This window comes from Callionymus lyra, chromosome 1 (assembly GCF_982586985.1).
Source record: "Callionymus lyra chromosome 1, fCalLyr1.hap1.1, whole genome shotgun sequence".
Taxonomy (NCBI): Eukaryota; Metazoa; Chordata; class Actinopteri; order Syngnathiformes; family Callionymidae; genus Callionymus; species Callionymus lyra.
Window position 1 is genome coordinate 30,216,557 of NC_141818.1, and position 26,124 is coordinate 30,242,680.

At 39.7% G+C, this 26,124-nt stretch overlaps 2 protein-coding genes across 5 annotated transcripts in view; both read right to left on the reverse strand.

Annotated features, from left to right (window-relative positions):
* Positions 1–3,465, reverse strand: part of LOC148088883 (endonuclease V-like) — a 54,163-nt gene extending 50,698 nt beyond the window's left edge. For all 3 annotated transcript variants that reach the window (XM_087800878.1, XM_087800871.1, XM_087800887.1), the window contains exons 1-5: positions 3,383–3,465; positions 2,892–3,063; positions 2,690–2,824; positions 2,388–2,427; positions 1,648–1,760 (exon numbers count right to left, since the gene is read on the reverse strand). In XM_087800878.1, the coding sequence (XP_087657004.1) occupies positions 1,648–1,760; positions 2,388–2,427; positions 2,690–2,824; positions 2,892–3,063; positions 3,383–3,420 (498 nt within the window). In that variant the 5' untranslated portion in view covers positions 3,421–3,465. The remainder of the gene's footprint in view (positions 1–1,647; positions 1,761–2,387; positions 2,428–2,689; positions 2,825–2,891; positions 3,064–3,382) is intronic.
* A 1,713-nt stretch (positions 3,466–5,178) lies between these two features.
* LOC148088884 (SEC14-like protein 1) lies at positions 5,179–24,652 on the reverse strand. 2 transcript variants are annotated; one of them, XM_087800800.1, is made up of 17 exons: positions 24,384–24,652; positions 23,387–23,476; positions 16,114–16,263; positions 15,018–15,149; positions 14,577–14,705; positions 13,448–13,721; positions 13,263–13,372; positions 12,703–12,892; positions 11,570–11,658; positions 10,976–11,046; positions 10,449–10,620; positions 9,517–9,651; positions 9,303–9,437; positions 8,858–9,109; positions 8,577–8,755; positions 8,209–8,235; positions 5,179–6,685 (listed from the first exon to the last, which is right to left on the reverse strand). In XM_087800800.1, exons 2-17 carry the CDS (start codon positions 23,447–23,449, stop codon positions 6,580–6,582), a joined length of 2,214 nt encoding a protein of 737 aa, XP_087656926.1. In that variant the 5' UTR covers positions 23,450–23,476; positions 24,384–24,652; the 3' UTR covers positions 5,179–6,579. The 2 variants fall into 2 exon arrangements, with proteins under 2 accessions (XP_087656926.1, XP_087656935.1); XM_087800809.1 differs by lacking the exon at positions 8,209–8,235 and having other exon boundaries at positions 24,384–24,651.
* Between the last annotated feature and the right edge of the window lie 1,472 nt (positions 24,653–26,124).

Here is a 26,124-nt window from a genome sequence, read left to right on the forward strand (position 1 = left end):
GAGTCCACTAGATGGCACTCTTTTTTTGTTTAATCTCTGGCTTTGAGGTAGGTAATGAGTGCCCTCTACTGAGCTCTAAAAATGATGTGTCAAGAAGCCTCATCAGCCCATCACTTGTACATTGTCCTGCCAGGAAAATGGTGCTAAAAGAGTTAGTTATTACATATGTGTTCTTCATAAGGGTATTGGTCATTCTGGATATGTTTTGCTTCTAGTTTTCATGTGTGTAACTAATGAATATGTACATCTTTAACATTTATCTACTTCAGAATGCACTCAAAGATTAAGAGTGTCAAGGTACAATTTTTCTTACACTTCTAATCAATGCTTGTAACCATTGCGTAACTGGTTACATGCAGTTGCGTTTTATAACCACTTCTGAAACACCTTATCCCATTACAACAAATCCCTTCCAGTAGTTATCAGACAAAACAATTATTCTTGTCGATCCACTTCAAATAGGTACTGAATAGTATTAATACTCACAAGGCTCCATAGTTAGGCTCCATAGTTATGCACCACAAGTCACTGCAGTATTACTTAGTATTATTCCCTGCTTCAATGTAGTAGTTACTCAGAGATTCACTGTAGTACTAATTAATGAGTCACTGTAGTATTACGCCGTGATTCGCTGTAGTATTACTCTGTGCGTCACTGTAGTATTACGCCATGAGTCACTGTAGTATTATTCCGTGTGTCACTGTAGTATTACTCTGTGATTCACTGTAGTAGATATTTAGTGATTTACTGTAGTATTACTTAATGAGTCACTGCAGTATTATGTCGTGATTCACTTTACTATTACTTTGTGCCACATTGTAGTATTACTTTGTGAGTCACTGGAGTATTACTCTGTGCGTCACTGTACAATTACTCAGTGAGTCACTGTAGCAGTAATTCAGTGAGTCATTGTAGTATTACTCTGAGTCACTGTAGTATTACTCTGTGCATCACTGTAATCTTACTCAGTGAGTCACTGTAGTATTACTCAGTGAGTAGCTGCAGTTTTACTCAGTGAGTCACTGTAGTATTACTCTGAGTCACTGTAGTATTAATCAATGAGTCACTGTAGTATTACTCTGTGCTCACTGCAGTATTACTCAGTGAGTCACTGGAGTATTATTCTGTGCGTCCCTGCAGTATTACCCAGTGAGTCACTGTAGTATTACTCTGTGGTCACTGCAGTATTACTCAGTGAGTCACTGGAGTATTATTCTGTGCGTCCCTGCAGTATTACCCAGTGAGTCACTGTAGTATTACGCCGTGATTCACCGTATAATAACTGTGTAAATGACTAGTATTACTCCTCTATTCAAAGCAGTATTATTTCGTGAGGGTCCATAGTAATACCCGCTAGGCTTTGTAGCAATACACCTCACAGAGTAATACTACTTTTTTGTAATGTATGAATTTAGAACCCTGTATAAGTAGATTAAACACTAATGTATGAATACAAGTGTCCTACTAATCGTCAATACATTCATGACATTGTCAACTGCTGAGTCCCACATCACATTACCAAAACACACACTCATTGCGGCGCAGCAGTGTTTTGATTCGTTACCCGTGAAACCGTTTGCACGTGTAGATGTCGACAACCCAGTTGAACACAATAGCAGATATTAAGGACCATTAGTCCAAGCTGACCTGTGAGTGGTGCTCCTCAGACTTGTTGACTCCTTGCACGTGAAGCAGGTTCTTGGCAACACCAACGCATGGCAGTCCAGACAGAACTCCCAGGTGACACGCCAGTCCAAACTCTGCAGGACACAGAGAGTCACGATCAGCAAAACACGACTACCAGCGCAAACTGTCTGCACTTAAAGGTCAACTCGTGTGAAAACCAAACTTTCCTGACTCTCATGTTTCAAATGTTGAAGTCTCTCTCATCATGACCATGTTTTGAACTTATTACTTTATAAAGTTTTCCCCCGTCTGAAATCTTGGCGAACGAGAGGTTACGAGAGTGGAGTCCATTATAACGTAATAATGGCTTCACTCCTCATCCAGCCAGCTGTCCCACTTTGTTTATACAACGAGTCCCTTGGAGGTGGAGACTTCTGGGAATTATGACGTGCAGTGACAAACCTTGATATTTGACCAATCACAGTTATGGTCAACAGAAAAACGTTGTTTTCATTGTTTTAAAGCACATTTTCTAATTGGCATTTTAATAAAAATATATTTTCATTGAAATATTTATATATTTCAATGAAAATATTTTTTTTGTACAAACACATACTGATGAGTAAAATAATGACGCAACCATGAAAGAAAGTCTAACAAAAACCGACTCCAAAATATGTACTCCTATTTAGACTGTATATCTTCTTTCTACGATTACTTTCAATTGAAGTTTACAGTTAATCATTAGATGTTTTTCTCACCTCTGTAGTGAAAGAGACCATTTCCATCCACAAACACCACCTATTGATATAAAAAGAATATACACATTAATTTAAAGTAATAAAAGAAACCTGAAAACATCTTTCTCTGGTACTGAACGAGTCACTTTGGTCCAACAGAACTTAAATAAAAAAAATCTGACAACTCCCTTAAGGGTCAAAACTGGGAATGACATGTTTTCCTGCCGGAGAAACAGGGTGATACATTATTGTACTACCATGGATTATTGGAAAGGGTTTTTTCAAGGTATTGTCAGGAAAAAGAAAAATGTTCCGCAGCTGACCTGTGGCACCAGTGAGGGTTCCTTGTCCATCAGACGTTGCAGCGCCTCTTGAAGAAATGGAGTTTCCCTGAATCCCAGGAAGCCCGCAATGTACGGAGCCGTCAGCGTCACCATCCGACTATCCTCGTATAAGAGCTGGAGAGAGAAAAAGAGCACGTAGGTCACCAAATACATTCTTCTGATTGAAATGTGGGACTCGTACCTCAAGATCTGGGAACGTGAGGACCACCAGCTGAGCACAAGCCTTCTCATCGTCCCCCTTGATGAAGGAGAGGTCCACCCCACCAACCCTCTGCAGACCACTGAAGTCTGGGTTCCTCTGCCAAGCCTCAGTGTCCTGGTCCACCACCAGTTTACGCAATCGCTCCTGCTCTCTGCAAAAACAGCACCGACAGTTAGAACGACAAGACATACAGAGAAATAAATAAAAAAAATACATTGAATTCTTGGAATCGACTTTGAAAATTACGAGGCTCCTTGAATGCATCCTTGTATTTGAAACAGTTTTTTTTAAGAAATACGCTATAAATATGACAGTAACTGCTTAATAATTCATAATGAAAATAACATGTCAATAAATATACAAGACATAACATTATTATGAAGCTATGGGCTAGCTTGTTATAAATATAAATCCTCTATTTCAACGTGAATAAAATGATCATGAATTCATTTTAATGCCCAAAGACTGACCTCTGCCACTGCACGAGCAAGTCTTCCGCAGCAGACATGTTGACGTTTAAAGAACTTGGACACAGAAAAATAAACAAACCTAAACAAAGTGTGCTTCCTGGTATGACGTCACTAGAGGGAGGGAATAGTCGGGTCACGTGCTGCACGTAAATGTATAAAAATACCGTTAAAAAATGACGTAAAATGTGTGGAGTTGATTCCTAAATATATTTATGAACTGATTGCCGTTATTGTTGTTATGTATTAGGGTTTAATCGCTTAAAACGTCTTTAGTATGGAGATGAACGCGCGAAGATACTGCCATCTAGTGGTTGTTAAAGCAAACTAGACGACATTACTTTTGACTATATTTTCCCGGTTTAGTATTGAGAATTTGCGGAAATCAACGGGTACACAATACTTTAATGTTATAAAGAAACTACAGCAAATAATATCTGCAACTTGAAATTTCCAAAATAGATGTAATGACCATTAACCAGCATTTCATTAAATAATAATAATAATTAATCAGCAAACGTAACACATTTTCATTATCAGTGTTCCTGTGATAAAAGGTTTGTTTATTTGTTATTCAATAAAAATAAAATAAAAATCCGTAAAAAAAAAAGGTAAAATATCTGTATGGTTGACATGGAACGTACCCACAGACTTTTACATTTCAGACAATGTTCAGACCATCACGATCGGACTTTGAAAATTCAATGTAAAAATATTCTATGTACAAAAGTATGTTATTATTATATATATATATATAAAAAATAACAATTTCGTTAACGTCTAGGAGGCAAGGAGAAATAAGTATGGAAGTAAATCTGTGCCTAAACACTTTGAAAAAGAATGTCTGACACTAAATTTGACTGAAACAAACGCATTTTACTCAACGTTATTTTTCCTTGTCTATTTGTTTAAAATGCGCAAATAAATTAAGCGTAAAATTCAACGTGTAAAACTTATTTTAATGAAGAATTAAAATGTTGTTTTCATGATGTAACAACGTCAAAATCAAAGCCTCATGTAAGTAAGTAATTTATATTTGTAGAGCGGTTTTCTAGACCAGGGTCACAGAGCGCTTAAACAATCAAAACAATGCCCAATAAAATATATGCTTGAAGGGTCAAGACACATAAGACAAACACACAAGTCTCAGAGAATCAAGGAAAAGCCTGCACAAATTAAAATGTCTTGAGATTTTTCTTGAAGGAGTCAGTAAGAACCATCATTTTAAAGTTGATCCTGAAAGAAACTGTCAGCTAGTGAAGAGTTTTAAGAATCGGGGAAATGTGAGTTCTTCTACTAGAGCAGGTCAGATTTCTGTCTGCAGAGTTTTGTATCAACTTCAGGCGAGACATCTCCTTCTTTTTTAGACACGAAAATAAACTGTTACAATAGTCTAAACGACACAAACACATGAATAATAAGCTCCAGATCGTGCTGTGACATCATTTACCTAAATTTAGAGATTCTCAGTTGAAGTGAACATTTTCTGGTCAGTTTTCTGCAGTTTTGAACTAGACACATGTCTGCACATTTACTTCTACAGATTCTATAGATTTCAAAGGCTTTTTTTGTATTGAAAACATTTTTCTTTGGTTAAAAAAAAAGTTGTTAATACACTGAAAACGTTATTGATTGAAGCGACATTCCTTAGATGAAAAGCATTGTCTGATTAAAGCGACATTTCTAGTGAAACATTTTTTTATTTTATACAAGGACGAAATTTCCCTTCATATGTTCCTTATCCCATTTGATCATGGACGGAATTAAAAATTAAACAAAGGACAAATTCAAAAAATAGATCCAGTTTTAAACTTTATTCATGTTCAAGTTCAATCCTTTCAAAATACCAACCACAAAGGCATCATTTTCAACATTTAAAATATATATTTTTTACATCATTATTACATAAGGATATGAAACCGTGTCACACGGAAACTGATTAGCCCTCATCAGTGAGCGAGTCGTTCCGTGTCACTCGTGCTTTGAGATAAACACAAAACAAAGTCAAAGAAAGACCTGTAGGCGACTGGTTCTGCTGATGCTTGTTTCACTATCGAAGAGATGAGAAGAAGGAGAAGACAAACATCCACATGAACATTCACGTCAGGCATCCTTGAGCGCTTCGCTCCTCCGTCACTTTTTTTTTTACTTTCCCCACCGTCAGCTGCACTCTGTAACCATGGCGACAACTCCTGACCGAGTGCACCTCGTGTAAAGGGAGTCAGCTCGGGGTCAGTAAGATGGAAAACATCGTTACATTTCACAGGTGTTGAACTCTACACGTTTTACAAAAGGCTAAAATGGCATTCGTTGACAAAATAGATTAGCAAGCATTGGATGTGCGAAACCCGACTCCCGCATGCAGTAACTAAGCAGCGCTCCTCATCCTGACACACTTAAATGCTCATCTTAACGTCATCTAGCGCTCAACACACACACATCAAAGACCGATGCAAACTCTGTGAAGGTTGAATCGAGGTCCACTGGATGGGCAAGTCTCTAGTTGTGCGACCTGTGAAGAGGTGGACGACTGGAGTTCTATGAACATTATGAAAACCCGGAGGAACTCCTAATTTTCTTTCTTCCCTGAACGGACGATAAATAGATGTAGCTCTCGCAACTGGCTCAGTTTGTGTTCATGCACCACCACCATCAGCACAGCATCTTGTATAAATAGAAACACTTCATTTAGAAAAAGGTTATTGCTTTAGCACATCAGTTGGACTTTTGTCAGACCTTCCCAAAAAAAAAAGTGTTGGTGGAGCTTTGAAGAGCCGACGCCGCGATAGAAAGAGACATGATATCACCACGAGCGAGTGTTTCTGTAACATGATGTCCATATGTGGGAGTGTAAATTCAAACGTGTAACAGCAACTCCAGTGTGGTCCTCAGACAATATTGCTTCTTTCCCAAAGATCACCAAACCTCATACACGCGCACACACACACACACACACTCACTCACTCACACACACACACACACACTGGCAAGTTTTGGGATCTAAAGCCCGGAGACACCAGGCACTCAAATAAATGGCCTTTGTGCAAAAAGTCAGCCCTTTAAATTCTTTAAGTCTTTTTTTTGCCTCAGAATTCCCGGTTTGTCTCGAGTTGTGCGATCGTGCTGCCGTTTTTCTGAAAGTGGCGCTGCAACGATGAGAGGATGGAGAGGTGGACGGGGGGGTCGTCGCTGCTCCTTCTCTACCTGGAGATCATGGAGCTGGACTGGGATTGGCTGGATGAGGTGGTGGCGGCGCTGAGCTGGGAGAAGCCGCTGTGGCTGGACTCGAGGCTGGTCATGGAACCCCTGGAAGTAAATAGAAGTGAGACAGGGTTCTTGATATTTTTTTTTGTCATTCAATCACTCCGACAGCACACCCGAGCACCAATACACAACTGAGCGAAGACACACGTGACGACGCAGCGAGTTCAACCCACACAAACACCGTCTGTCATGTGCAGGAAGCCATTTTTAACCAACCCCAGGTGAGCACTTCGTGTTTTCCTTAATAAAAGTTTGTGCCACAGATCGAGCGTTAAAGCCACTTGTACCTAAATCCTTCATAGAACGCTTCTTGTTGTGGAGACAAAGTGCAGCACCTGTCGGCACAAGAACAATTGACAAAGCTGCTCAGGAGGATCGTGTGTTCATCGTTTTTCTGCCGATTACTGGATCAATAATGAGGTTGAATTCATGTTTTTACACAACTGAACTTTTTAAAATGACCCTGAACTGAAGAGTTTTCAAAAGTTGCCCTATTTCCCTCTTTTTTAATGATTTGGCATCTTTTCAGTATGTGGGAACAGAACGATAAACGGACAAATAACCGTATTTGTCGGACGATGCATTAGTGCATTAAGCGAAAATATATGATAGCGTTGAATTAAAAAATCTGCTTTATAAGCATGTTTTCAAACATTTGCCATTTTGGGGTCACACAACTTGAAATCATGTTAAGCAGACATTACCGTTCACGTTATTACTCTGCGAGGCTCAGGACTACGGTAACTCTCCAACAACCCATCATGCAATGTAGCTTCGTAGTTTATCAGTTGTACTTCATTGACATAGTTCAGCAAGTACAACCAAAATAAATACGCCGGATTTTTACGACCAATGTCAAATTCTGATTAAGGCAACTACAGCTTGAGCTTTGAATTTTTACTGACTTTTAGGAGACCAAGTTCTCATTTGTAAGACGCTATTAACACATACTATTGGGGTTGAGTAAAAATTAATACATTTTATCAAAATCGATTCAATCAGTTATGAATCGATTTCATTAAAAAATGTTACACCGTCGATTATTGGAACATGATCGACTATTACTTGACAGACAGTGGATTAGTTTGTGAAACATGACGTTGGCTGCTCACATGTGACACTTGGACACATCACTTCTTATTAGAAAGAACAACAAAGTCACAGGACTTGACTTTTGTTTTATGTTATTGTAAAAAGTTTTGTTAAAACAATAAAAAACATACTTTTAGACTTAAGAGTGTTTGCCCTCAGTTACAGTCATAACCCTGGTTCTATGTCACCCTGTTATCTTCTGTGAAGCCAGGAAATGTATACATTTGTTCAATCTCTGTGTGTTAAGCAGACAGTGGGGGTGCAGGTGTTTTCTAGTACTGTTAGTCATGCAAGCTGTGGACGGGGTAAATGCTTCTCCTCTTCGTTGACAAATACTGACGTAACTACCTGCTACGTAGCAGAAGCGAAAAAGCAAGAACAGTTTAGCAGCTCGGTGGTTAAGAAGAGAACTGCGGCCATGACAATGAAAGTCTGCTGGAAGGAGAAGGGGGGGAGAACACTTGGCCACTTACAAACTCTGCACATCACAGCAAGCCGTTCTTCAGAGGAGACAGACAGAACAGAGGGGGGAGGACAGGAAAGGATCGAATCGGACAAAGAGAGAAAAAAAAAGGTTGATTAAAAGAAGAGGAGACTTCGGAACGTTGGACCTCTGATCGACTCTCTGTGTAATTCTGCAACAATGCGTTTGTAAATGAGCTGAAATAAAAATACTTTAAATCAGGGGGTCCCCCAAACTCTCCAGCACCGTACACAGGTTTATTGTTTAGTGAACTTGACTGGGACGAGTGTCTTGAACGATCAATAGTTACAGGCTCATTTTTAAGACATGAAGGCGAAATGATCTACAACCTCTGAACAGCCTTAAATAGTGACTAACCTGAAGTCCTCCGAGCCCAACACCTCAGTGTAGTACATCACTTTACACTTGTGCGAGGAGACCTGGAGCGTGGCGAGCACGTCGTCCACCCGGGGGAGGTTGGTGGCCGAGCACGCCGGCATGTTGTGGAACTTCCACTGGAGGATGTAGAAGCCGGGCCAGCGTGTGATATGAGAACCCTGGAGAGAGAGAGAGAGAGAGAGAGAGAGAGAGAGAGAGACAGGAGTTGGCTTTGATTTTTAAAACCCTAACGTGTGATCGAGCACAAGTTCTGATCTCACCTGAACACTTTCTCCCTCCTTGCAGGTCAGTGGAGACTCCACCATGCTGTAGTCTTGTCCCAGCGTCCACGACTTGTCGATGAGCTGCACGTTGTTACAGCCCGGCGAGGTGATGCCGTGGGCTGCGGCTGGTTCTTTTCGCGGCGGCTGAGGCGCTCGCTTGGAGTGGTAGATGTTGAAAACGATGTCTCCTTTGCAGACATCGAAGTCCCACGTGATCACGGAGGAAGCGTCAATGATCTCAATCAGGAGCTGGAGGAAAACATTTTTTATTTAAAAATAAAAATAGTTAAAACTTTATTCATCCCTTGGGAAGATTCCTTTGGGAATGTTACGACTCTTCCCATCTGCCACTTATGCAACAGTCAGAATACGGCCTGATACCAATTGCCAACACTAGATGGCAGACAACGGTAACTTCAGATGAGGCACGTGTCAGCCTCACCTCATGCGGCGCTCCCTTAAAGATGCTTGCACTCTTGTAGATCGTCTCCGTCCATAAACGCACGTCTTCGTTATCCAGCTCTTCCGTCGTGCGGTACATGGACTTGGGAACCAGGCCTCCTTCCGGTACCTCGCACTGCGAGGAAAGGAAAAACTGGGTCACCGACTTGAGATTCTTGAACGAGGCCGAGTCATCCGAGGCCACCTCCACTCACCATGCACTCTCCCCCGAGGAAGTCAGGGATGATTTCCTTGTCGATGTAGTCCAGCAGTCCACCTGGACCCTGGTAATCGTTGCCGGCGTAGATCAGGAATTTCTTGCGAGTGTTCTCGTCAATGAATGGACTCACCTGATGATAGCGAGGCGGATGTGTGTTAATGCACTGATATTCTAACATTGATAAGGACGAACATGGACTTTCCTCTCGGAGCAAAACTGACAACTATATCACAAAACTCTAGTAAAAAAAAATGTGACGGTGCTCTTCAACTCCATGTAACCTAACAAATGTTCTACAGCCTTTCAAATGAGGCCTTCACATCTCTGATCGTCTAATGGAGGATATTTCTGACGTGGGAATCATCCGCGCCACCCACTCAAACTGACACCATGTCATTCCTTAAACTTGAACAAATAGAATTTGCTATTAGGGCATCTGCTTATAAATTTTACGTGCACTGGAGACCATTTCTCAAAAGGCAGGATAACGGATTAAAACATCATATTTGCCTGCCTGCCACTAACCCCCATTTGACGCAGAGTCATAATAATTCTTGACTCTCGAACATGGCTGGTTCTTGAAATATATAAGACGTTAGAAATGGTTAGAAAAGGGACGAGGTTTCAATTTTAATTCGGAGGGGAAAGTAAAATAAAGCTACAATTATATGACTAGGTTGTTATTCAATAGTTGCATTATTAATACAGCTAAATATATTGAGTTCTTGATGGAGGACAAACCCAAATATCATAAATGTACAATATAGATTTGAACTTCCAAGAAAGAAAAGAAAATATTCAAATCCGACTCATGTTCATTTTGTTCAGCCTGCAGCCGCAAACTGTTTAGATGCTTTTGGCCGCTTGTGTGATTGACTTTGAAATCCCTTTAATTTAACGCGACACATCGTGTGGTAATATCCTCACCAGTGTCCACAGCACCGGAAACACTCGCGGCGCTCTCAGGATGAGCAGTCGCCCAAGAGTCTCGGGGTAGTTGGCCTCCACCACCTCGATGATCCGAAGCAGCGCTTTGACTCCAGGCCGCCACAGGTGACGCATGTTGAGACCCTCCAAGTCCACCAGACACGTCCAGCAGCTGCAGAGAAACGGGGAGGAGGACGGAGGCTTTAATGCGAGTGTGTGTGGATGAAGCCTATCTCGCGAAAAAGTTGCACCATGAGGTGAGGCCGAGTTGATGAGGGCAGAGCTTTTCTAAATTTGGAGTCCCTCAACCTACTGCCAGGATAAAAGTCTGTGGCACCACAGCCAATCATAGCTCACACGCCAACCTGTGACACAGATCCAGACACTCGGGCTCTTTTTGACACGATACGGAATCAAATCCCTCATCTGCGTTATTTTGTTAGCTAGAAATTACCCATCATCATCTAAACAGCCTGGACACTTTTCTTAAAAAATGCAATTTTCAGGTCCACTTTATTCTTTCTCACCTGATTGGTCGACCGAAGACTTTGGTGTTTTCTTCACATCGTCGTAAACCCTCCTCGTTTATTGACAGCACCTGGAAATCATCAATTCCAGACGTTAAGGCTTTTTTTTAATACCATTAAATTTAAGACCAACTTGGCATCAACCAAAATGAAAAAATACTTTTTTTTTTTAAAGAAATATTAAATTGTTCATTTTCCCTGCTAAGCTAATTTAGAAACAATTACATTTAATTAGTTTCAGGGACAGTTTCATAAAATAAACATGAATTTTTATTCCAAGGAAATCTGTCCTACACTCCTATCGTGTCGATTTGACCGATGATCTGCACAAAGTACAATGAGTCTCGTCTGTTGACGCTTTCAGCCATGAAGACACATCCCTTTCCAAAAGGGCTTCTTTAACCACGTTGAAATAGAACCGCGAGATGCATCTTTAACAATGAGGCCGTAATTGTCAATAAACATTTTCATATTCATTTTAAGGATCCGCAGGAGCCCTGAAAAACGAAGAGCGAATCACAGAGGCAGCAGTCGGACAGGACCCGCCCCATCATGCATCAAGGAAAACAACTTGCACTGGCGTGTTTTACTTACATGTCTGAGCAGAGACTCTTCTCCAAGAGCGCGGACGAGTCCTTTAGTGTCCATCTGGCCCAGTCTCAAGACGTACAGAGGACGGCCATCTGGATGACAAAGCAAACATTTACACTATTTGGGTTTCTGTTTGGATGCCAGCTGTGCTTGGTTATGCAACATGATACACGAGTGTGCAGTACACTTAACAGCCATTACATGAAAGTATTGCCCATTCATGCGACACCGGACGTGGTTGACGAGCAAATGGTGAACAGAAGTATGTGAAAACGGGCGCTTACGCAACTTGTTTGTGGGGAAAACTGGTTTGGTCTTTTTAACAGAGCTTTTTGAGACAATGGGTTACCTACAGACTAAATGTTCCAATTCTCACCCCCCCAAAAAATCCATTATTTTCTGTAAAAAATGTTTTATTTAGTTCATTTTCAGGGCACTTGGTGAAGTCGAGGCTTCTGTTCCTTCGATGATTGAGTATAAGTAGTATAAGTAAATCCAGGCAAACATGTACCCACAGTCCAAAGAAAAACATACAGTGGTTAATTGAAAAATACTAAATAGTCAGTGGGTGCGTTTGTCTCCAGCCACCCACGACAGCGCTTAAAAAAAAATAAAATAAATGAATTTAAATGTAGTTCATTTTTAAGTCATGTATTTTTGTAAAATGCCATCGAATGCACTACCTTTAATACATCATCAACATCTTCTATGTGCCTCATCTCGACTTTCACTCTCATGAGAAATGCTCAAACAAAAAAAATTGACAATCGAGGGCGGTGATGGGGCGGTGGTGGGGGTGTTAGAGGGAGATAATGGAGGGCCTCAATTGTCTGGTCAATGTAGGGGAAACGCTGCCTTAAGTAGCTCAGTAGTGTACTTGTAAGTAATCCCTCTAGTCAACCTACTTGTCTGAAGAACAAGCAAGTGGTGAAAGCAGACACCATTTGGTTTGGAAGGTTGTGTTGCAACAAATCACCCTCATGCTTTATTCAGCTTCCAGAACAAACGCAGCTTGTGTGTCGTGTACGTAACTCAAGTCCTCTGAGAAACTTGATCTCAGTGAAAGCGACAGGTTAAGCATTGTTTACTCGGACATGGTCTTTGTAGCAGCTGCAACTGAGAGGTCGCACGCTCACCTTTATCGTGGTGGTGCCAGCCGCCCGTGTAGAAATCCTGGAGGACCTGTGGTGAAGTCCACGTCTCCAACAGGTAGTCTACCTGGTGTTGCTTTCTCCAGGTCAGTGACTGGCACAGAATCTCTCGGCCCTTGTCCATGTTAAAGTCTCTCGCACGTAGGAAACGCAGGATGTGCTCGTCTTTTGGAATCTAGATTAAAGTAAAGTGGAAACGGAAAGTGTTGAGCGGCAGATTGAGGGAGTAGAAGCAAAAGCTGAATCCATGAAGCGTCAAAGTTGTCCTACAAACTCCAGCCTTTCTAGAAGATCAAGCCACTTCTGACTGAAGCTATAATTGATGTTGCATTAAATAAAAGATCCAAATAGATCAATTGATATGGTATTGTAGCTTCTTGTAAGCAGTCAATCCACTTGCCAGGCTGGAGGCGTTTTTTTGTGAACTACATCTATACGAATAATAACATCTTTATTCCTTCTCTTTCCTTTATGTTGCTCTACCTGCACTCATTTAAACTTAAGAATTTCAATGTTTCATGTTGCGAAAGGAAGAGAAGATTTACCTTTCCCTTATGAGTCTCCTGCAGCCATTGGCGAAGTCTGATGAGACAGCTTTCCTGAAGGGGGGTGAGGTCACCTAGGTAACGTTTGATATAGTCTGCATCCAGTTTGTCTGTGAAAAAGTCAATAGGATTTTTCTTAACAGAAAACTTAATAAAGGAAAGCAGGAATTTGCACAAAAACAAACCTTCAGAAGCACCAGCCAGGATCTCAGCAGCACAGTCTCCCTGTAGAGCAGAGATGTCCTGCTTGGCTTCATGAGGGTTGCTCTCCTTAGCCTCAGTGGCCAGTGGGGGCGAGACAGCAGGTGTTGTAGGGAGAATGAGGAGTTCACCTGCGCTGACCGCGAGACTGGTGGGCCTGGGTTCGGGGGGAGGGGGAGAGGTTGGTCCCCAGCGCGGGATATGGATGATCCCTTCGTCTTCTAGCTCTTTCAGGTAAAATTCAATGATTTCTTTTCCCTGCAAAGCAAATTTAGAAAAGTTAGAACAATAAAAGCCTTTTTCGGAACATCTTGAATGGCCACTGTGCACATGGATCCAGACAACCCATTATGTGTATAAGTGCCCATGTTTTAAACAGTATTTTAATGTTTCAAATCATTTTTTTTAAATCTACATTTTCAAGTTTAAATCATTGCCTCAAAACAGCTTTGATGTCCTTTGAAGTAAAAATAGATCAGGACATTTCTTGTCATTTGGGTAATTTAATCTTACCACTGATGGAAAATGACCAAGCTAAAGTGTTTATCATCATAAAATGCTTGTGCGTGAAGCAGAACAGAGGAGTACGGAGCCTATCTTCTAATGACCGCATGCCAGGTGCACCTGGGGAAATCGTGTGTCGCTATCCTACCATTAATCTTCCACCAACTGTAATTCATCCAACTGTGTGTTTTTTATTTATCCACATCAAACAATCAGCGAGTTACACAGCCAACAGTGGGCATAAAAACTGTAACCTAAACTGATTTCTGTTCTTCATTTAAGTTACAGCCTCGAGTCAGATTCCTAACCTGACAACCACTTATGAAGGGATAAATACTTGAATAAATAAACGTGTGGCTGGCGTTGATGTGGGGGGATAACTGCATGAATTTGCTTTTTTTTCATCCACTTTTTCTTTATTATATTTTTAAAAATATGTAAATGACAACATTAGATGTTATGACTATTTAAATACCCACATTTTTCAGCCCTTGTCTGATTAAGTTTGACTGCTTTACATAAAAATAATATTATAGTAATATAATAATGATTTCCGATAAAAGATCAATTAAATAATCGTGCACGAAAAGCAGAAAAATGCCAACAGACCTTTTTGATACTGCTTGCATACTGTTTCATAGCGATCTTCTCCACGGTGCTCTCGAAGCCAAAGAAAGACTTTATATCCAAGCTAGCGCTTTGCTCAAAACATGTCCAGTCATCATTTTCTGGATGAACCTGTTAAGACAAAAACAAAAAAAGCAAGATTCAATATTTGGAAAACCAGTCACAGATATGTTTCCTGCACCATGATCTCCACAAACTAATACAAGGTAACCTAATTGTACTTTTCTTCTCCTAAATTCAGCTAGAACAAGTGATACTAGTTCACCGTAACTTCTTGTACCAGAATATTAGGTAGTGCAACTCTTGAAATAAACCGAAAAAACACATGGTTGGAGAGGATGAGGAAACCATGGATGAAAAGATGGGTTCTAAAATGTACTATCACAAAAAAACCCTGCTTGTCGCCTTGGAATATGTACTCACTGAATAGCTGCAGACCTCATGGATGATGACCCTGTTGGAGAAGGTGTCATTATGAGACTCGATGTGAAGCGTCCTATCTCTTCGGTTAAGTACGTTTTTCTGATTGAAGTAGACGTAATCCACACCAGCAATCTGTATGAAAGAAAAGAGAAATGCTACTTAGTTTTTCTCCGTTTTGCAAGTAAGGAAAAATGTGATCACAATCTCCCCCCCTCTCCTTAACTGGCCTTCTTTTTATATAAGCAATTTTCTATGTCCGATCCTAAATCAAACCAGCATTTATCCCTTCATCTACCACTTTTCTAAAAGCGAAGAACTAAAATTATTTAAGAGGCCAGGGGCCTCATGTAATAAGGGGTTTTACGCACAAAAAAAGTGCTTAGCCACCTTTCACATCAAAGTCCATATGTATCAATACTGAAAAGAGCTGTAAAAAGTATATAATTCCCACAAGGTCTGTAGGTCGCGTACGTACGCATGTATGTACTGCTATTTTACGCTATTCAGAAAAAAATGAAGGAATTATTAGCTTGTTTTTAGAATATAACAAAGAAAATGAACGCGTCTGATGCTTCAAGTCAACAAAAGTAAAGATTTTTGTAAAGGTGAAGCTGCAGAATGAAAGCAGCTGAAGCCGTGTGATCGATCTCTTTGAAAAAACACACCCAGATAAATAAACTGTCACATGATTTTTCATTTGTCATTTGTACACGAAACGTTTTTATTGTACAAATGTAATAAGCGCGTGCGTGTGTTGTGATTAAGTCACACATTTATATGAAACTCAGACGATCAGATCTTCATTATCAATACTCAGCACTTTAAGTCACTGATTGACTGACTGTAAATAAAGTATTCGCGTTAATAACTGGGTATATAAAATATAAACATTTACACCGGAGCTGCACTATTTAAATGTAAGTATGTGGTCCATGTCAGAAATGTTTAAATGAACGAATATAAACAAATAATTCGGTTTAAATTCATGTTTTCTATTCTACTCATCGGTAGGTTGACCAAGTTTGCTCAAATATCTTGACTTTGATTGTCTCTTTGACCATTAAAGATTGTTTAAAAAAAAGTTGTTTTATTTCACCCTTTTCAGCAAGCGAGGCGCATCAACATCCAGGGCGCAGCGGCGCTCGATCCTCTGGGTAGATCCGTCTTCGCTGGCGTCTTCTTCCAACACATCGCTTGCCACAAACATGGGAATGAGGTGACAGGTCGGGAATCGACGCTCGTAGGCCTGAAAGAACAGAAGCAATCATTAGAATGGACAGGACAGATTCAGCCGGAGGAGGTAGACGTTCTCATATTTTTACTAAAACTAGCAAATGACAGCATCATTATATAAATAAACAAAGACTTTCTCAGGCGGAAGTCGCTTCAGCCATTAAAACAGGAGGAAACAAAACATCTGTTACGCAACAGAGCTTTGACAGTTTGAATGTTAAACAATGTTGTTATGGTGCCGATTTTGCACTTTTCCCCAACCCTCTGACCACAGATCAAATCTGCCACAGTACAGCCTAATCTAAACAGCATTTCTTTGTGGGTAAAGGGAAGTTCATTACAAAATTCAAAATATGGAGTGCTTCCCTGAAAAGGTGAGCGTAAGCTCTTTCTTTCCTTTAAAGAGGTTACACAACAACAATTAGCAAAGCACATGACGATTGTACCAGTTTGAGCCAACATACAACTTCCCCTCTGAGCGTTTACAGACCAGCGTTGCTCATTTGCCCAGGCAGCAGGTGCCAACCCTTCACTGTCCTAGTAAATGCTGAGCTTTTTTTTTTCGACCATAATGCTCCAGAACACTGGCCACGAGATGAGTCAGCACAACAGCATCAACCGTAAACATCAGGTACACCCGTTAAAAACAACCATTAAAAACTAAATGCTGCCACAAACCTAGCAAACATCTATTTTTCTCTTTTCTTTCAAACTCCTCCTTACATGGACGCTAGACCTCCAAAATAAGACACTTGGAAACTAATATCAAGGTTTTTAATCAACAGTTAACCCGCTGATTTAGCTTTTACTACTACTACATGTTTATACTTGGGAAGAAGAAGGATAGTCCCAAACACATTTTATATTGCAAAGTACTTCAGTCAAGAAAATATAATCAAAAGTGCATGAATGTCCTTTAGGGACCACCTCAAAACGTAAACGGTGTGACAATTCGTTTTTGTGACGTTCTTTTGCCGATTTGTGTGTAAAAATAAACTTGTAATCTAGGTCACTAGAGAGCTTGCCCAAAATGCAAAAGTACTTATAGAGAGAGTAGGTGATGTAAAGTCATAAGTGACTAGAAATGTGTAGAGAGTAAACCATATCGACTCCTATGAACACGTTCTACAGTCCTAAAAGATTAGCTATAGAAGTCAGATATAAGCCGCCGCTAAGAAGGCGACAAGGGAGTGATGTAGGATGTCAAGGCTTATGGAACGGTTGTGTAATGGAGACATTGGCCACTCAGAGGTTGGCCTCTTGCTATTTTCGGCAGGCGTTTTCTCGACCGACTCACGAGAGATAATGCAGTAGGAAACCAACTAGATTCCCTACTTTTTTTTTTTTTACAATGATGAACACCAACTATTAGTTACTGTTAGTGTTTACCTTTATCAGTAAAGAAGCTTGGTCAAGCAGCCTGAAACAAGCCCTTCATAACAAACTCAGTGATATCAAACGGTGTAATGCTAAATAACAAAGTAAAGGTACAGTATGTTACTAATAAGAAATGACCACTAGAACCAAGTTAGAACAATCCTTTGGAGTCTCTGCTCTTGGTAACATGATATTTCCTAATAAAACAAAAAAAGCCCAGCACCGATTGAGCGTCACTGGCAGTGCCATGATGTCATTCAGCGAGTGCTTGGTAGAAAAAATCATTAGTCCCCTACTACCACTACCAGGAAACCCTCAGAGGGCTTGATGCTTGATGTCACAACATAACCTTACATTAATATAGGGTAATGGTGTTAAATCACTGGGTGGGATGTGTGTATTGCAAGTGGTCAGTCACACGACAAGCTACACTATGCATTTTGTTCTGGTGTAAATGGATCCTGGGTAATGTTGGAAATAAGATATATTTTCCTTCGAAATTCTATACTGGAGCAAGGCTTCAAAACTATGTTACCGTCAACAGGACAAGGAAAAGTGGAGGAAGGTCAACTGCATCCAACACTAACATATTTACAAGGAAATGTTGTAACATCCTGAATATGTTCATAAAACATTTGTTGCATTTAATAAGCTACAACAAAAATAACCTTATAATGTATATTTTAAGTTAGTCGGGATTCCAAAAAATGTGCCATTTTGAAAAAAATTGTTACTGGCGACTTACATCATGACTCAGAACATGTTTTTACTAACGCTTTCATTTGCATGACTATTTGAATGTCCTTTCCAGATCCCGCCGTGGACCACGGCTTTGTTATGCAAGAGAGAAAATGTGCTTGTAGTTGCAGTAAACTGCTTGATTTGTCACTTTCTGCAGTGCGGGCTGAGTGGACTGGAGACCGGACTTGGCGTATTCATCTTCTGACTGCTGGTTAAACATGTGCCACAACACTGGAAAACCTGAGAATAGTTTTTAAAAAAAATTAAGCCTGGATGGAAAAGATTAGAAGCTAAAATGAGGCTCAGATCAAGTCAACAGAAGCAAAAACCTTAATGGAGACGACAAGCACTGTGAACTTAACTTTGACATCCCTTTAATCGACAAAATGAGGACGTTTTCCTCGCTCCTCTATGGATGATCCCGTTGAGACCTGCCTAATAAATGTAGATCAATAAGCCTGAAGGGTATTTCTTAAAGAACACCTTTGGATGATCAAATTAATCCTTTATAATTCCGAGTGGCATTTGTGGGAGCGGGGACTTAATAGACTGAATAGAATAAATAACAGGCCGAGTTTTAGATCCGAGTCACTGCGAGACTGAAGACGAGACGAGTTGATCTTGCGAGTCTGCCGGCGTGTGATCGTCCGCTTTAAATGGGGGAGGGGAAGTGCTTGTGTAGCATTACGACCTTGCAGCAGCAAAGATGGTGAATGACTGGGCTGGTGAATGAAAAAGGGGAATCGGGTTCATTCGTCTGATAGGCTACTCCCGTCACATGGACGATCGTCATTCCCAAGAGCATGCCGTCTCTTACTACAACCGTTTATTATTTATGATCTCAATGAAATAAACTCCTGTTTATTAAACTCAAAAAGGCAGAGAAAAACAATATATATGAATCAAAGAGTTTGTGTGCTCAGTTGAGGATTTATTTACATTTTCTAAAAGTATAAGAAATTTAGCACAATGTTGATATAAGAGATGTTGTGTCACTGAAGACATGTGTTCATGATTTTGTATTGGTACCTTCAAGCGACAGATGCAAGCACTGTGCTAGACGGTCCCTGATAGATTTAATACAATAAAGGTAAAGCCCAGGAAGTAGAGCGCCAGGAAAACTGGGTCTTAAGGAACTTGAGCGGAAGTGGGTCAGGACACAGTTGAGCCGGTTGCGAAATTGTAGTCATGCTGTGCCAGGCGACAAAAAAAAAAAATAACACCCCGACTTAAAACATAAAAATTTGATCACCGTTCCAGCTTCATTAGACTTTTCTTCGTTTAAGCATTGTTAGGATCGGTTCTTGTATACAACTAAACTAAATGTATTGAAAAAATTGAAGTTAACGTTTGGAACTGTTTTAAAGAGTTGTTTCTTGTATTAATACTTCTTGTATTAACTGCAGCTCATACAAAACTCTGCAGCCAGAATTCTGACTCGCTCTAGTAGAAGAACTCACATTTCTCCAATACTTAAAACTCTTCATTGGCTGCCAGTTTCTTTCAGGATCAACTTTAAAATTCTGGTTCTTAACATCAGAGCTATTCATGGTCAGACCTTCCATCAGTGATCTGATCCAGTCTTACTTACTGATGGTTCCTGAACACACTTCCAGACCAGAGGAGAAAAATCCTCCTTCGTCTCCCTCTGTGACGAATGGATCGACTGACTACTTCAAGAAACATCTTAAGACATTTTTATTTGTACTTTTCCCTGATTTCCGGGGACTCCTATGTTTATGCGTCTTCGCCTTTTAAAGTATAGATTTTTACTGTACATTGTTTTTGTTTGTTAAAGTACTTTGTTACCCTGGTCTAGAAAGATCTTTACAAATAACCTTTACTTTTCTTACTTGCGTGTGGATAGGTTAACAGTCATCAAACAAAATAACAATGACATATCCTCACGCAACCGTCATCTTACTGGCCATCCCAGTTGTGTGTTAAACACGGTCTTGTTTACTAGTTTCTTTCTGCTTGATACTGAAGCATTTTCTCATCGTGGACACCTTCCAAGAACAACTGTCCCTTCGGGCCAAAAACAGTGACAGGCATAGTGTGTTCTTCCTATGACATTCTTCACAGTGTCCCAAAGGATAGACTGCAGGCAACATGAATGGACAAGCGCGATAATGGCAACAACAGCACTGACTACATTTCCTGTTATTGAAATTCAGCACCAGGCTCTAGGGGAAGACTATTTAGAGAGAATGTTTGTGTACCTCATTCCAGGGACACATACAAACTTGCAGATCAAGTATTTGCCAACCGTGTACTTGAGGTTGCAAATGCAACAACCAGAAATAAAGGATTGGTGTGTACAGCAGAAAGCACAACTGCATTTTTAGTAAAGCACTTTATGACCATCTCAGACACATGTTGAGGTATGATTTCAGATCAGAAATGCGTTAACATTTATCTGACAAGTAAATATGTGCTTTGCTAAAAGAAATACATATATAGATTCCTCTGATAAACAAGTGTGTTAGAAAATGTATGCTGTAAACTTGACTACTTTCAACTGCATTGACATTTGTTATGTTTATTTCAAAAATAATTACAGTTTGCAGTCATCTTACTACCTTTGAAAATGTAATAAGAGTTCAAAAAATCTCAAAGATTCAGGTTAGCTATGCAACAGGGTGGTGGAATGTTTCTTGTCGGAAAAACAAAATGCATGCAATATTTGTTTAAAACAAGAAGTCAACAACTCTTGCTTGCCTTCCGTTTAAGAAAGCAGCTTTGAGGTCCATAAATCACCTACAGATGAATGCCATGTCAATAATTTACTTGGAATGTTGAAGGAGAATATTGAGCCGTCAAGTCTAGTCCTGTAAACCTCTTTTAAATACATGTGAAAGCTGAAAAATAGTTAAGCATATTCATATGGGGCACGCAGGCCTTGGCGTGTCAAGCAACAATGAATTAAAATAAATCATAGCATGAAAAGGAAGTTTTGTGATAAAGGGTTTGAGCAGATGTGTGGTTGTGACAAAGGATTTCTTAACTTGCACAGAAAAACAGCTGCTACAGTGGTGACCGGGCATCCTTATGCAACTCTGGGTTTGAAAACCATAGTGTTTGGTTGGCAAATGTTGAAAAAGTTTCCTGTTATGAGGCAAGGAAACCCCTCAGGTTTTAAAAGGCAGCTTCACACATGCACATGCACATGCATTTAACCACATTTTCTGAAGGAATGTTGAAGCTCAAGTACACTAGTTTAACACCCATCTTCAAAATACATGTCTAGTCCGAACACACTGTAACATTGACTGGTTCAGCTGATCAGTCAGAAATATATATATATATATATATATATATATATATATAACTTGAACAGTTAACAAATGGTCTTAAACCTTCTGCTTAATTGTTGCGATTGAGATGTTTGGGTTAACCCCTCTAACTAATGAAGCATGTGAACATAACCTTGGGTTTATAATGCAAGTAAACAAAAACAAAGTTATTGTCACATCATGAAGAACTGAATTATGAGAAATTACTACAAAATATACGACTGTAGAGGCCGATTGCAAGTTAGTTGTGCATGTGATGTTTTGTAAAAGGATATTTTATAAAACGCATAAGCCAGAAATTCATAGGGTACTATCCACGTATAACAGGAGTGTCAAACTCCATTGTGTATAGGGCCATAATCTTTTAGAGGTTTAACTTGTGCGCAAAATGTTTATAAATGTGACCTTTGAGGCTCATTTTGTCCAATTAATCTTTATGGTTTTCCCTCCTTTACCTATGACAACAATGACACCCTCAGAAAACATCCTGATGTGGCTCAGAGGTATTTTCCCTCCGATTTGCGGTTTTAACAACCAGCTGATCCATGGGTGCCCTACTTTGTTCAAAACCCTTTGGCAAAATAACACTTTGAAAAAGTAACCTCTGCTTTGCTAAGGAAAAAAAGGTTGCAAGTCACCTTTAAATTACAAATTATTTACAGATTGACCCTTTATTTTAATTACTAGTGTGTCATTTGCCTGCCTGTTCAAGTGTAGCCAACTGCTTATATTTATAGCGCGTGTTAGCACTAGCTGGATTATGCTCAGTGCTAAGAAGATTTACTCCTCGCAACATCCCCCACCCCTCGCCATTTGATCTCATTTACAGCAAGCATCACCTGTCAGACTCCTTGCTGCCTGCTCTATGAATTTTTTACCAAAATGTCCCCTTTACTTGTGCGCTTGCTCTCCGTTAGCGATAAGAAAAACAAATTAAGAGAAATATTTGCATATTAAATCTATTTACCCTTCCATACATATGGATCAGCATGCATGACCAAAACTAAAGACTAAGTCGGCAAGAAAGCAAGAAATGTTTGGTGTGAAATGATCTGGCCAGAAAAAAACCTTATCTTATCATTGCAATAAGGATTTATACAGAATATCACTTAATGGATGTTGATCTTTGTACAGGTACAAAACTATGACTTAAGTGGTCCATAAAGAAGAATATAATGAAGAATATATATTATCTTTTTAAGGCTCCTCTGTTACAAGATTATAGAAGGTAGAGGATTCATGTCTCAGCATTAGCTTGTTTTGAATGTATTGAATTTACAAAATAAAGCCAACACGTTTACATATAAAGTGCTCGCTACAAATGTACTACCCCTACTATATCTCCGTGACAACCTCTGCTTGGCATAGAGAGAAAACTACATTGAAAAGGAAGCGTGATGATAAATCAAGGCCGGATAAACATTTACGCATCGATGTTGAGGAAGCTATGACTAACTCTCATTTAGTTTGTTGAGAAAGCCCTCTTTCATGAGAAACTGTGAGTAATTGAAAATACATTCATAATGTGACTCAAAGCAGAAGTGGGAAATACTGGAGAACTGAATGCTATTCCGTTGGCCAACGGTACCACCAGCAAGTACATTCAAGGTGGGATCATCACTGGCTACCTTCCATGTACACACCCATCCCAATCTCTGGTATTACATAAAATCAGATGCAACACTTGCAATAGGACACCATGTAAATACGGATCACCCTTACCGCCATCACCAGCTCGAACGGATGCTTGTACACCCGCACCGGGGACTGATACTTCTGCACCATGTTGGTGATCACCGTCGTGCCGACAACCTGGAAGAAAAACAAAGACCTTAGTTAGTAGAAGTCATGGGAGAGCAAACGTTAACGGATGATGTGGTCGTATGGAGTTGTTAACTAGGCCACTGTTCATGCACTTCAAGTGGTACAACTTTAACCAACACCAAAACACAGATAATTAAAAATATAGGAGAATATATAGGTTATTATTTATGTCATCACTTTTAACCAGTACAGTTACATATCAGGTCAAGGTGGGAAACGGACTACAAAAGTGTTACATTCTTGCTGGATGAAAACTATAAACTGCTACTTAATGGTTGTATTATGTCATGACTTGTGCATGAAGGCTTCAAGTTCAAGTTTTTCTCTTGCTGACACACGTTTTCCTCTTGCTCCACTGCGATGGGAATTTAACTTCTAGCCACAGGGATGGGTGTGCGACTACTTCCACGGGGATCAGGGGATATGGTGACTAAGAATATCAGGATAGAACCAGGATATGTAAACATTCTGAAGCTGTAAGAACAACACGAGCTGCAAACTACAAGAAGGTCTGCTACATATTTACCGTCATTTTTCTGGGTCTGCCAGGCTTCGTTTTTGAAATATCGACACAAGACATTGACGTTAAAAGGCGAAAATGAATATGGAATTTTAAAAAAAAAGAAGAATTTAAAAATATATATTTTTTCATTTTAGTGTGTGTTAGCGTTTACAACTGGACTGTTTGTTGTGACCTAAACATATAAAAATGGTTGACATTGACTTAACCACGCTTTTGTAAACGTTTTCCTTTATAAATGGTTATGAAAATAAACCATTTTTTATTTAATTTAACACAGCTTAGTGAAAATGGACCAACACAATGCCACGCTGACGGGTCTCTACGGTGGGTTGTAGCCACCAAAGCTAGCGGGATATTGTTAGAAACACTTACCGTTTGATTCCAGAAAATAAGTTGAGTTTAAAGAAAAATTGTTTATTAGTGTTGGTGTCTTCGATACGGCTTTCCCGAGCGGACTCTTTCCATTTCCCTCGAGCACTTCGCCGGCTTCTGTGAGCACAAGCTAACCGATGCTAACTGTTGGATCTGTGAAGACGACGTTCTCCAGCACCGGCTCTGGTTTGAGCTACGAAAGAGAAAAAATATCGAATTCCCGAAACCTGCGAGCTCGAAACCCCCGGTGGAAGTGATCCAGATAGTCCTGCTTCTGGCTCTTCCTACCGTTTCTTATGACGCACACGCTCCGCCCGGCTGTCCCCGCCCACATGCGTGACGTAAGCACGCGGAGTGCCACGCAAACCACAGTTGGCTTTTATTTTCTTCTTTTCTTTGTCCTTTTGTTTTTCTGAACATAGAGAAAACCACGTTTGCACCGTAAACAACAGCGTTTTGTGCTTTAAAAACAAACACGTGAAGGTCACGTGAAGGAGGGGTTTGCCAGTGTGAAGCGGCAGGAATGAAAATGAACATTATAATCCAACATCCTGGCGATGACTGAGGATGAGAGGATACAATTACTTACTTACTTACTTACTCCAGCAGCTTTAGAAGCTGATGTTTGAATTATTTGGTTTCAAAACAAATTCATGAAGTTACGACTTAGTCAAGAGTCTGTAAACTTTTTGTATCAGATAAAAAACAAAAATAAATTAAATAATAATTTTAGCATATTTTGCTCGATGGCCCCTCAAACAGTCGCTGTATGAAGGGTGGCCCCTTTGGACATGTTTTGCCCACAACTCCTTTCCATGATAAACATTTAACTTTTCCTCACGCTTTTTTTTTCGGGGATTTCTCCTTACAAGTTGTTTTGAAATTTTTTTTCCATGTGAACTTTCCCTCTGATACATTCAATCGTCTTGCTTCCAGACAAAGGTCATGTTGACATCCAGACTCGGGAGCTTGCTGGATGTGAAAGCTTGTTTTCAAAACACTGACGATGAAGATAACGTTCATGACGGTAGACGCCACCAAAATTCTCTGAATACTTCCCTTATGTGGCAGTTGTACCTCAATACACTTACATAAGGGCATTAAGGTGGCGATTGTGATCACGATACTTTTAAGAAAAAAGGTCAACAACCACACCTCCAGTCAACAATTCACATGAATTAAAGCGGCAAACAGATTTCACTGCTTTTGTGAAGGCTGACTGACTCTAGGGTTAATTGTAAGAAGACTTTTATAGACCAATGCTTCATCCCTTGAACAAATAACCATGATGTGTGAGCAAACAAGCAGGATAAATAGCAGAAATGCTGAACAATGATCATTTAAATAGCACTTTGTTGTGCACAAAACGGAAGTTTTACTGAATTTACTACATAGCTTTCATCTCTATTTTCCACTGTTTCTAAAGAAAATCATTTCAGCGATGGAAAGCTGATGTTTTTGACTGAAATGGGTGAACTTCAGTATCTATGAAGGACGATAAATTACTTATGTTTAAATGAATGTATAAATGCATTTATAAATGTATAAATAAATGTATAAATAAATGTATAAATAATGTATAAATGTATAAATAAATGTATAAATAAATGTATAAATAAATGTACAAATAAATTTATAAATAAATAAAAAATGTATAGGTAAATGAATAAATAAATGTATAAATAAATGTTTAAATGTATAAAAAAATGTATAAATAAATGTATAAATAAATGTATACGTT

Coding starts and splice junctions, on each gene's coding strand:
- LOC148088884 (XM_087800800.1), bottom strand. CDS start 23,449: ATGGTGCAGAAGTATCAGTCCCCGGTGCGGGTGTACAAGCATCCGTTC. Junction 8,756..8,857: donor AGGAGGGAGAAAGTGTTCAG/GTGAGATCAGAA, acceptor CTCTCTCTCCAG/GGTTCTCATATCACACGCTG. Junction 8,236..8,576: donor TTGGGCTCGGAGGACTTCAG/GTTAGTCACTAT, acceptor TCTCCTCTGAAG/AACGGCTTGCTGTGATGTGC.